The 13,378-nt window shown below is 38.4% G+C and overlaps 1 protein-coding gene across 1 annotated transcript; it reads right to left on the bottom strand.

Moving 5' to 3' along the window:
* Window positions 1-2,750: 2,750 nt before the first annotated feature.
* On the bottom strand, window positions 2,751-9,088 carry LOC131945974 (putative deoxyribonuclease TATDN2). The gene is made up of 5 exons (XM_059306608.1): window positions 9,005-9,088; window positions 6,065-7,634; window positions 5,017-5,324; window positions 3,007-3,225; window positions 2,751-2,765 (listed from the first exon to the last, which is right to left on the bottom strand). Exons 2-5 carry the CDS (start codon window positions 7,554-7,556, stop codon window positions 2,751-2,753), a joined length of 2,034 nt encoding a protein of 677 aa, XP_059162591.1. The 5' UTR covers window positions 7,557-7,634; window positions 9,005-9,088.
* Window positions 9,089-13,378: the final 4,290 nt, after the last annotated feature.

Genomic DNA, 13,378 nt, shown 5'->3' with positions numbered 1-13,378 from the left:
CATGCTTCCACTTGACCCAAGTAGGTTTAAGTAATACACTGGTTTGTGTGTATCAATACATGCGTTAATTTTAAATCTCCTGTACCTCAATGTGTGTGGACCCACATCTGTACAGTAGACTGCGGCTCCATACTGTCACTGGATCTTAGATGGGTGATGTAAAGCACAGGTTCGTGTGTATCAAATCATGCATTAGATCTCCATAAGGTACTTCCCTCCTGTACCTCAATGTGTGTGGACCCATATCTCTACAGCAGGCTCCACTCGAACTAAGGAGGTTGAAGTAATCCAATTGTTTGTGTATCAAAAAGCATTAATTTTAAATCTCCATTACATACTTCACTCCTGTACCTGACTGTGTGTGGGCCCACAACTCTACAACAACTTGGAACCAAAATGGATGATGTCCCACTGTTTTTTGTCTATCAAAATATGCATAGAATGAATCTCCTGTACTTTACTTTGTGTAGGCCCACATTACAGCAGCCTGGAACCAAAATTGATAATGTCACACAGGTTTGTGTACATCAAGCCCTTCATTGAATCTCCATCACATAGTCCTGACCTCAATTTCTGTGGGCCCTTATCTCTACAGAAGCCTGCGGCTCTATACTGACAATGGATCCAAGATGGTTGAAGTCACATTGGTTTGTATCTCAAATCATGCATTAGATCTCCATCAGGTACTTCACTCCTGTACCTTAATGTGTGTGGGCCTACATCTCTACAGCAGCCTGGAATCAAAATCTCCATCACATTCTTCTGACCTCAATGTGTGCGGGCCTACATCTCTACATCAGCTTTCTACTCCATGCTGTCAGGTACTTCAGTCCTGACTTCAATGTGTGTGGACACTAATCTCTACAGCAGTTTTCTACTCCATGCTGCTACTGCATACAAGATGGTTCAAGTCACATTGGTTTGTATCTCAAATCCATGCATTAAATCTCCATCAGATACTTCAGTCCTGTACCCCCTTGTGTGCGGGCCCACACCTCTACATCAGACTAGTGCTACATACTACCACTTGATTTAAGATGGCTAATGTCATACACTGTTCATACACTGTTCTGTAAGCATGAAACCATGCATTGAACTTTCCTGGACTTTGAGCATTTCGTTTGGAGCCAGTGGTGCTGCATTTGTGGTAGTACTTGCTCATGATAGCTAAGTTCACAACAAGACAAGTTCTACACTCAATTATACAGCTGACAATTGTAGCACTTTTTAGGCACATCAGAAAATGTATCTAACAGTTTTAAAATTTGTACAAGAATTTGTTTGGCACTTTAAAAATATCAAACAATAATTATTATTGTAAATTAGATTCTAGTCTAGATGAAAACATGATTATTTTACTTAATTTAAATATTGATCACAACTGTTGTATTATATGATAAATAAAAAAACATAAAATCAGTTGTTTTCAATTTACAAAAAAAAACCCTTGGCCATCAAATGTGTAGGCTATTATATATTTGTCATTCTTTTTTAATATGATACGTATAATATGTAGCACTTGGTTGTTTAGTTAACTATGCAGGTTTTATCAGCTTTATTATTTGAAGATTATGTGGGAAGAAATGTTAACTCTGAAATGTCCATGCATATCTGTTTCTTTATAGTTAATCTCATAGACATAGACAGAAGAATGGATATGCAATTGTTGAACTCATCTAAAAGAGGAAACTCCTAAATCAAACAGGAGTGGAGCTGTAGTACCAACACTGGATTCTTTTTTCAGCGGCTCCGGCAACCTAAGTTGGTACCAAACCTATGGCTTAGCATTCCTTTAGACTGTACCAGCAAAGGCAGAGATCCTGACACATGGGCAACACAGGATCTTTTCCCTGGTACTCGCATTTGGGATTCCACATTGAGGGTGCATCCATTGTGATTTTACTACTTTGTTTTAAAAATAAGATTTTGCCTAGGCTACTCGCAATGTATGTAAGATAAGGGTGAAAAATTCAATGTTAATACCTCAAATAAGTATTGTGTTCAAACAATATTTCAACCAAGAACTGAACAACTTTAACAGGAAGTTTGAAAAAAAAAAAACATTTCATAATGCTACAAAGCAATAAAAGATGTTTAATTGGAACTAAATATAAAGGCACTTATTTGTGACTAAACATAGCACCGTTAAGATGGAACTTTTCAGTATTCATTAACAAATTTGAATTGAAACTGATGAGCCGCACTGAATAAAACTACATAAAAAAACCATACATCCAAAAACAACAAATTTATTATTTACAAGATAGTGTTGTAATAATACTTGAACTGAAGTTGATTTATCTGTACAATCTTCATATCCCGTACACAAGACGTGTATTCTGTCTGCAGGCTTTAAGTACTGTGTCAACATGCACATTACGGAGTTCTGCGATACGTTCGGCTGTGTATAAGGCTAGACCAGGGTGGGAGACTTTTAACTTGCTCTGTGTGATATGAAAAGGTTTCAAGTCAATACCAGAAATGATAGTCTGATCTTTTACTATTTATTTCTTTTTCAAATTGATTAGACACATTTTACACATTTGATTCAGTTCATATAATTTTTTTTCTTAAAAACACCATTATGTAACATAGTAGAAATAGACTTGATTAGTTGCAATACAAATTTTATGAATTAAAATTAGTATATATTAAACTAGCACTTGAAAATTTTAAACGAACAAGGTAACATTTATTTTTATTAATAGGGCTTTCTGACTTACAAAACAATATAACATTCAAGCTATCTATCATTGAAATTTTTCCTAGATTTTACACACTAAGTTAGCTTAACATTTTACAGTATGAAGGTGTTACTAAGTCCAAAGTTAAAATACCTCCATATTTATAGGAAATGTAAATAAAAAGCTTAAGACTTACACTTAAATATTGCCTTAGAGAAAATATGAATCTTCATGGCAATTACTTAATAAATGACTTATAACAAGACAACTTTGTTTGAAATGAAGCAAAAACTTAAAAACAGAGACAGAGATTTTTTTTTACCCTAATCTCCCCAGGTACAAAGTAAGGCGCATCTGTCTCCAGTAGCAGACGATTGAGTGGAATTCTGGCAGCGACCGTCATGGGCTCTACAGCTGACTGGTAGGTGATGACAGGGGTCAGACCAATGTACAGGTTGGTGAATGAGGTCAGCCAGCGCCTGGCTGTTTTCTCATCTCTGGTGAAACAATGGAGGTGGATGCTGTGGTCTTGTGGTACCATCTGGAGATAATGAACAGTGTAGAATAGGTGGATGTTGTGGTACCATCTGAAGATAATGAACAGTGTAGAATAGGTAGATGTTGTGGGACCATCAGGAGATAATGAACAGTGTAGAATATAATAGGTAGATGTTGTGGTACCATCTGGAGATAATGAACAGTGTAGAATATAATAGGTGGATGTTGTGGTCTTGTGGTACCATCTGGAGATAATGGACAGAGTAGAATATAATAGGTGGATGTTGTGGTACCATCTGGAGATAATGAACAGTGTAGAATATAATAGGTGGATGTTGTGGTACCATCTGGAGATAATGAACAGTGTAGAATATAATAGGTGGATGTTGTGGTCTTGTGGTACCATCTGGAGATAATGAACAGTGTAGAATATAATAGGTGGATGTTGTGGTACCATCTGGAGATAATGAACAGTGTAGAATATAATAGGTGGATGTTGTGGTACCATCTGGAGATAATGAACAGAGTAGAATATAATAGGTAGATGTTGTGGTACCATCTGGAGATAATGAACAGTGTAGAATATAATAGGTGGATGTTGTGGTCTTGTGGTACCATCTGGAGATAATGAACAGTGTAGAATATAATAGGTGGATGTTGTGGTACCATCTGGAGATAATGAACAGTGTAGAATATAATAGGTGGATGTTGTGGTACCATCTGGAGATAATGAACAGTGTAGAATATAATAGGTGGATTTTGTGGTACCATCTGGAGATAATGGACAGAGTAGAATATAATAGGTGGATGTTGTGGTCTTGTGGTACCATCTGGAGATAATGGACAGAGTAGAATATAATAGGTGGATGTTGTGGTACCATCTGGAGATAATGAACAGTGTAGAATATATTTACTTTGCACATTCTGGTCTAAGTACATTAATTTGTTTACAAGTCAAGAAATATATAGATTATAAAAGCTATGGGGATGGCATGGTCAGGAGGAGAGCAAATGATTGCTAACTCCAAGTCTCAAGTTCAATGAGGCTCACTAGCTTGGAACAGCAACCCATATGGGAGAGACAACTCCAAAATCAAACAACTGCTGCCTTGTAGTTTGTTCCTGGATGCACAAAGGCTATGGAAGCAGATCCAGAAAGCCAGAGAGAAAAGCAGGCTGAAATTGGAGTCAACTGGCCATATGGCGTTATACATGTTGACATGTAATACTTAAGTGTGTGGGAAAGGAAATCCTGTTGAACATTATCGTTAAAAATGAAAAAAAAAGGGAAAGACGATACAAAAATCTGTCAGCATAGAGTTGCCAACCCTATTTTTATCAAAAAGCTATATAGCCTAATTGTCTAGAGTCCGTTTAACATCATTAAGACTAATGAGCCATAGTTTACATTAACTTCTAGATTTAAACAAAACCATTTTATTTATTTTAAATCTGTCTCACTACAGCTAACAACATTTACATAGATAAACTAAACCTAACCATAACCCATGTAACAACCGTATTACAACTATCTAAATATTCTAATGAACAAATGTTTACATAGATAAGCTAAACCTAACCATAACCCATATAACAACCGTAATACAACTATCTAAATATTCTAATGAACAAATGTTTACATAGATAAACTAAACCTAACCTTAACCCTGTATAACAACCATAATACAACTATCTACTGAACAAATGTTTACATAAATAAATTAAACCTAACCTTAACCCTGTATAACAACCATAATACAACTATCTACTGAACAAATGTTTACATAGATCATCTAACCCTAACCCTGTGAATCAAACATAAACCAAACATTACCTCCTGCATTATCTCCAGGCAGTCATCATCAGCATCACGACAGTGAATGACCAATGGCAGGTCCAGATCTAGCGCCAACTGCAGCTGGACTCTAAGGACACGTTTCTGGACGTCTGCATGTCTGTGGAATGTTCCAGAGTAATCCAGGCCAATCTCACCAAGGGCCACAACTTTTGGGCGCTTCAAAACTTTCTTCAAGCCTTTGAGGTGGCTGTCTGTGAAACCTGTGGCACTCTTTGGGTGGCAGCCAAAAGCAAACCAGATGCCCTCAGTTCCAGCAACTGACTTCAATACTGTATCTCTAGGTACTAGATAGATAAAAAAAAATAGGCTGTTAATAACAAAAAGTATACATATAAACAAATTAAAGTGTTTAGGAAATTACACATGTAAACTAAACATTTTATGTTGAGCCATATTAAATATTTCACACAGGATATTATTGATTACTTGCAAAGAAATGTATTAAATGTATTACCCAATAAATAAATTATGTTGAGTGATATTTCACAACTTTCATAATGTACAAAGTAATGTATCTCAATGTAATAGAAAATATATTGTGTTGAGTTGTATTAATTAAATACTACACAATTGATATTTTTCTAATTAATGCATTAAAATGTATCACAAAACAAACTAATAATGTTGAGCAAAATTACAATCTATTTAGTGATAAATTTCTAATTAAATTTTTAAAATGTAGACCTACATTGACGTAAGTTGCAACAGGATTTACGAAACTTATGTTGAACTATGTTCCAATTTAATTAGTGATAACGTTTTAATGAATGTTCCAAAATGTGGTATGACTTATATGATGCAACAGGATTGATGAAATGACAAATAAACAAAATGTATGACTTACATCTAAAATCTAATTAGTGCTAATGTAGGCTACTACTGAATGTGCCAAAATGCAATGATTTACATCTTAACATCTAATTAATGCTAATGTTCTAATGGATGTGTCAAAATATATGATATACATCTTAAAATCTAATTAGTGCTAATGTACTAATGAATGTGCCAAAATGCAATGACTTACATGGATCAGCAAATGTGTTAGGGTCACAGAAGACAGCCACACAGCCCTCATAGTTGGCTGGCATTGATGCCGACACCATGGCCTTGAAGCTGGGGAAACTTGTGCCCCTGTCCAGGCCCATCTGCTTGTAGATAAAGTCAATGTGACAATGGGAGTCAATGAACTTGTGGCTGTAGGTTTGGCTCCGGGCCACAAACTCCCTGCTCCATTGTTCTGGCACTAGAGAGAAGCTGCTGAAAGACTCCGACTTGCGGTAATTATTTTTTCTGTTTTGGTTCTTGTACGGCAGAGGTTGTGATTTAGGCGTGGCAGGCATGGACTGGCGTTTAGGGGTGACGCTGGTTGGGGTACAAAAACTGGCTCGGTTTAACTTCAGCCTTAGGTCTGTGACGACCGGTGTGGTTTTCTTGCTAGAATTACTACCCCAGTTTTCAACTGAGAAATTTTTTTTCTGCTTTGGGGTGTCATTTTCATACTCAACAGTGAAGTTTTTTTGTCTTGAAGTGATAGGTGTAGAATAATCAATGCGGCGTTTAGCGGATTGGTCCGATTCTTCTTTCCAGGTGGTGGTAGTTCTGTAGCTTACACCTGGCGGGGCAGAGGCTGGTGCAGATGGTGTAGAGTACGGCGTGGAGGATGGTGTTCGGAAACAACTAGGGCTGTCGTAATCCTGATGGCTGTACTCGACGCACGCCGCACGGCTTAAGCTTAACCTTGGGTTATGGCGAGCCTCAACGTTGACCCTGCTTCTTTTGGGCGGAGGTGTTGGACTGGGCGAGCTGTTGTCGGAGGTGTTGAGGAGCTGCTTGTGGGAGCTCCAGCTGGATGTCTTGGTCCCCAGCTTGACCAGCCGGCCGTACACTGGAGATTCAGAGTCTCCTGTATCATGTTTACCTGCAGATACCCTGCTGGTGGGTGTCTGGAGAAACTCCCTGGGTCTGTAGACGTCAGGTGAGGACGTGGACGGGCGGGGATCTCGTCTGGAAGCTGATAACACACGGGTCTTGAGATCCCCGGCACTGGCAGATGACTTGGCAGCGGAAGTGGGCGTGGCACGACATGCGCCTTGTTTGGGAGCAGTTGGTACCCACGGGCTCACGCCCCGGCCGGCAGAGATCACCACGTTCCTGACACTCCCCAGACTGGACACATCTTCCTCTGAGCTCCCCCGGCCTCGCTTTTTCTTGCTGCCGACACCGGCCGTCTCGTTTTCAAATGTCTTGTACGGGCCGCTGTTCCTGCGGCCTTTTGATTTAGATCCCGAGGATGTCGCACGTTTATCAGACGACTGACGTCTTACAGGTGAGGATTGACGTCTTACAGGTGAGGATTGACGTCTTACAGGTGAGGATTGACGTCTTACAGGTGAGGACTGACGTCTTATAGGCGAGGACTGACGTCTATTCGACACCGGCTGACGCTTGTCAGACGATTTACGTCTATCGGACGAACTACGGCGTCGGTGGAGCTTAAACGTTGAATCCGACTCCATGTTTGAATGGTATTCAACTTTCTAGGTACTAAGAATGTATGAGTCTAATTGGAGCGTAAAACTGGAGAGATGCTGGGCCTAAGGGTTGGGGAAAAAAACTGTCAATACTTTCCAACAGATAAAGTAAGAATGATAAATTTGATGACAAAAAGATGACTTTCACTTTCAGAAACCCAAGCATATGGTGAACACATGGGACGGCGTGGCCTTGAGGTAGAGCGATAGACAGCTAACCCAAAAGTCTCGAGTTCGAATCCGGGTTAAAAAAAAAAAAAGTCCATGAGTCCACCCAGCTATGATAGGTACCTAACTCACGGCTGGGCATAGTACTGACCACACCATCTCTTCATGTGCCGAGGTCACTGAAACGATGAGCTCTACTTTATCTGCCCCATGTGTCTTGTGCACAAACGGAAATAAGATGACGGTGGTTAACACGTTCAGTCGTGCGGCTATCCTACAACCATTTGTGTACATGCTCTATTTTCTCGTGTAATAGTGTTAATAAGGGGAGTGGTCATCCATAAATGACGGCATGCTTTTTTTTACTATTTTACCCCCCCCCCCCCCCCCCCCCACGTCACTAAAACCATACACCCTTCAAAATGCTGTCACATCTCATTCATCCTACAACGCCTCTCAAAATTGCATTTGATACTTTTTTAAACTGCGATTTTTTTTCTCACAATTTACCTGATATCGGTCAACACATACATCTAGTATTTTAATCAATTTCTATTACAATTTATTAAAACAGTTTTCTAAAAATAAAAATAAAAATTTAAAAAAAAACGCGACATTACCGGCTAAAATTCAGTTTCTAACATCACTTTTTCCAGAATGCAAAAAGTGTGACGTCACAGTACCTGAGCTACCCCCCCCCTCAGCCCAACACACATCCTTACACAATTACGGACTCCCTCCTTCTTTTAAGCGTGTGACGTCATTTATGGACACCCCCCCTCTCCCTCCACCTTCAACACTAAACTCGCTTATTACACCTAGCGCCAACTGCTTTGCGGTCACGTACTGTGATTTTTATAACGCAAGGTTTGATCAGCTGTCGAGCTACCCTGCTTTAATTAGTGTCTAATTGGCCTAACTCTTGAAGCCTACCTTCACCCCTCCCCCCATTTCGGCCCTACAGGTTGGGCTGACCCCAATAGCCAACCCTTTCAACGGGTGTGATACACATGTTTTAAGTACGTTGCCTAATCATTAAAACAATACTTGAATTGAATGATTGAAGATACAGTTGTCCGATAATAAGACTATTCCAAAAATAGGTGTGTAAGTTTGTTAGTATTATTGTAATCACGGCAGTTTAAATAATTAGAAATCAGGATTAGGCCTATGTTAGGACTAGTGTTGAAGTAAGGGTTACGGATAGGGTTAATAATGATATGTGCAAGTCATGGGAGTATTTTAGTCAACTATCAGTAACCCACCACTCCTTTTGTAAGAAGATTCTATTATCGCACACTTGTACAAGAAATCCCATCGGCTACTATAAAACAAAGTCTAATAATAATAATATACGTCCTCATCATAGCGCTGTGCATTAGATTACTATAATACGGCAGGATAGTTACACGTTCATCCACCAACGTTTAAGTCCACCGATTGTAAACAACACAGTAGGCCTACACACCGTACTGGTGTTCTGCTTGTGACACCACAACAAGCGATTATTCCCCATCTAACCCCCCCCCCCCCCCCCCCCCACTTGCTTGGAGACACATTGACGGTCCTGCTAAAATAAGAAAAAAAAATCCTTAACAAGCCGACGTATTAACCTCAGCGTCGTAGTCTCTCACTAGATTTCAAAACAAAACAAAAAATCGCGAACACGCCCACGTATCATCAACCTCAGTGGTCACCCCCCCCCCCCCCCCGGTCTAGCAGACTACATAAGGTCAGGGGTCTCGTAAAGTCTGATGTCCATTCATTAGGGCATTAGTGTATGGCTATTGGTTGTGGTGTGTAGTGTTTACGACTACACAATAGTGTTCACTAGGGTATGGCTATTAGTTGTGGTTAGGTGTGTAGTGTTTACTACCACACAATACTGTTCACTAGGGTATGGCTATTAGTTGTGGTTAGGTGTGTAGTGTTTACTAACACACAATGCTGTCCACTAGGGTATGGCTATTGGTTGTGGTTAGGCGTGTAGTGTTTACGACTACACAATGCTGTCCACATCGCAATGTCCAGGTGTAAAAAAATAAACGTGCTCGCTGTTTCATCAATGATAAAACAATACAGGTCTCTCAACACTAGTAGTAGTAAGCCTACATTGTAAAGGATCTTTCTTTCCAGTTAGCCACACAAGCAATGGTTGCAGTCAGATAGGGAATAGATTTAGATCTAATACTACTACTAGATCTAATAGTAATATGCCTCAGAGGGCAGAGATAATATATCTAGATTATAGATCTAACTAACTTATATCACAAACTTTCGATTATGGATCTCAGAATGATCCGCATCCATACACTCAGCCTACAACAAATTCATGCACATTTCTTTTTTTTTTCAAATTGATAACAAAAACAGTTTCTAATTAATTAAGACATCGTATATTACAATTTAGAATCTACATTAGATCTAGAAACAAGTTCAATCCTAATAAATTACAATATTAGATCTAACTAATTAAAAGGCAATTAAGGGTTGTCCATAAAATGACATGTCACATAGAATCTAGATTCTACTTCATGCTATTATTATTAGAAAATCTATATACAACATTTAGTAGATCTATATTACTATATTACGCCTTGATCTAGATCTAGATCTAGTTAATATATAGATCTAGATCTAGATCTATAGTTCTATAGGCCTATATTTTATAAATTTATACTTACTTTTGGCCTATACTTTACTAGATTCTAGATCTAGGGATTAGACATAATGACCTAATTATTATTAGGCTAATAAGTATAGAATAGTATAGATCTATATTCTATATCATATTGATATCTCTAGCTCTAGATCTAGATCTAGATCTAGATCTAGCTGGTAAGATTAATCAAGAACGACGCACACACGGCTAATCAAAACAAACTGGGATTCTCTACGTAGACAACAGTTCAGTTAGCCTACAGTTTAGTAACGTTTAGTTTTTACATAGAGTCTACTAGATCTAGTGACGTTCCGATACAGTACAGTACAGTATGAGTAGTCTAGTACAGTACTGAGTACACTTGAGTACTCGGTTACACAAACACATCGTCATTCGCCAAGCTGCACGGATTCTCGTGAATATCATATCATGACTTACGTGATAGAGTAGATCATAGTCGTGATAATCCTATAAATTATAAATCATATTGTTTACAATGACCAGATCTAAATTATAATTCTAAGCTAGGATCTAGATCTAGATATCTAGATAGAAATCTATTAATTGTGATAGGAAATTCATAAATAGTATGGGCATGGTCAGGTGCGACTGTGCAGTGACGTGTTACTTTTTGTTTATTTAATTTTTAATTAATCGTTTTGGAGAGAAAAAAAACCTAGCACACCACTAAATAAACGTAGATCTAGATCTAGTATAGATCTAGATCTAAATCTACCATACTATACGAAGATTTATAAAGTTAGTACCTAGAATCTTACCTTCCGCTAGCTAGATCCAGTGCGAAACACTCGTTTAAAAAACCTTGTGGTACCAAGTTTTTATTTACTTCCGTTAAGATTTGCGGTATCGATTTTCAAGTGTTACATTGTACCCTTCGTATTTTTATTTTCTGAAAGTTTCTAATAATAGAAATAAATCAACAGGTGAAATGTTTCCATTTAGGGAATTATGTCGTGTTTGGGATGAATGGAGGACATGGAATTTCGAAGGTAAGAAAACTGAGGCTGAAATCTTAACATCAAAAACTGTATATAATATTAATAGTATATGTTTTCACAGTCACTGTGGTTCTGTGTTTACCTTTAGTAACCGGTTTAAAACAAATACTGTGTTATATCAAATAGCGTGATAAATTAATACGATTTTAAGTTGTAACTGTGATAGCTTATTGTTTTTTACTGTAACGCAAAACTAGTAATGTTAGCTAGACACTGTTTTTAACGCTTTAATAGACCCACTATTTTTAGATAAGGGGTAGTCCATACAATGACGTCACGTTTTCTTAAATCGTGTTACTGTTTGTTACAGAATTTTCGCAGTTACTTTGCATTCTCATATTAGACTACTTAAACCGTAAAAAAAATTAATCAAACAATGTCATTTTGACTGAACTGAACGGGGGCGCAAAAATGTCCGGGGTGGGGGCGGATACTAAAATATTTTTTCTGTATAAATTATATATGTTTGTTTTGTGAGGAGGAAGGGGTGAACGTCTGCGTGCAATCCCCCCCCCCCCCCCCCCCACGAGAAATGATTGAAAGAAATTGGTTAAGTTAGAAAGAAAACGCGGTTTAAAAAAACCCTCAAAAGTGTGAACTGGGTCCACTAGAATTATTTCAAAAAGAAAAGAAGACAATGTAAACGTATATGTATAGAAAGGGAAGAGCGTGGTCAAATTGTAGAGCTTACTACAGGCATAGCAAGGGCGGGGCGGGGGTACCGACCGCACCGGGTGACACCAACGTAAAAATGGCAAAATGTATTTTAAAAAAAAAAAAAAAAAGATCATTCCATTCAAATTAAAGATTAATTTATGTTAATTGTATTTTAAGAGCAAAATTGTTAAATCTCGACGGAAAGGGGGTGGGGTGGGGGTGTGGGGGCTCACACCATTACGTAAATTTGCTAGCTATAGAGAAAACAACGTTGCATCAAGCTTTATAGTCAACCGTGTATAGATAAACCTCGTTACTATTATCCGTGCAAAAGTTTAGACCCAGGAAAGGTCGTGAGTGGATGGGTGGGGGTGACATCGACGTTCACCCTTAGGTGCCCCACCGGGTGACATCCGACCTAGCAACGCCACTGGAGCTTACGATTTGCTAACCCGAAAGTCACAAGTTAGAATCCCTGGCTCGAGTCTGTAGAACGTCATTGACCACAATGTCCACTTGTACGCCGAGGTCATTGAATTAGATGAGCTCTACTTCATCCGCCCCATGTGTCTTGGGCACAAAGTAAAGATTCCTCTTTAGACCATTGGGCAGATGAACTGGAGTTCATATGTTTCTTGACCTCGGGATATAAAGGGATAATGTGGGCAGCCGCCTTTACTTTCCCTAACGTGAGTTAGGTACCCATCAGAGTTGGGTGGACTCAGTGACGTTCCACTAACTTGAACCCCGGATTCGAATTCGAAACTATCGGATTAGCCGTCTAGCGCTCCACCGCTAGGCGACGCCCTCCCATTGGGCACAAAGGCAAGGCCTAAATGATTTCATCAGCTGGTTATTTAGTGAGCAAAATAAATCAGGCTTTCTATAAATAATTTTGGGCGGCCGTGTTTTGGGCAAAGGGTTCTTTTCTAAAATTGTACTATTTTAACATAGTAGAAAAAAAAAAGTTCAGCATTTTTTAATGAATTTGCCTCTAATCTAGTGCTTGGTACTCAGTCTTGTTGGAATGCAGAGATAATCTGTAGGTCTTATCTTATACAAATTGAAGCTGTGGAAATAGAGGGTTGGTAGGGAAAAAGACATTTTAGTTATTTCTTTGATATTTTTATTATAACAACCACAACACCAATTAACAACAGGCTAATTACATGAAATAATTTGAAGACAAAATATACATTTTTAACTATTTTAAAGTATTAACATTGAAAACGGAAAACATCAAAATAATTACAAAATATAATGGAAACTCTTTTTAACTTAAAATACCAAAAATACCATGA

Source organism: Physella acuta, unplaced genomic scaffold, assembly GCF_028476545.2.
Source record: "Physella acuta isolate Inbredline_101_S28 unplaced genomic scaffold, ASM2847654v3 ptg000542l, whole genome shotgun sequence".
Taxonomy (NCBI): domain Eukaryota; kingdom Metazoa; phylum Mollusca; class Gastropoda; family Physidae; genus Physella; species Physella acuta.
The sequence above is the reverse complement of the archived record's forward strand: the minus strand, read 5'-3'. Positions and strand labels throughout refer to the sequence as shown.

Coding starts and splice junctions, on each gene's coding strand:
- LOC131945974 (XM_059306608.1), bottom strand. CDS start 7,556: ATGGAGTCGGATTCAACGTTTAAGCTCCACCGACGCCGTAGTTCGTCC. Junction 5,325..6,064: donor TAACACATTTGCTGATCCAT/GTAAGTCATTGC, acceptor TTATCTATCTAG/TACCTAGAGATACAGTATTG. Junction 3,226..5,016: donor GCCTGGAGATAATGCAGGAG/GTAATGTTTGGT, acceptor CATTATCTCCAG/ATGGTACCACAAGACCACAG.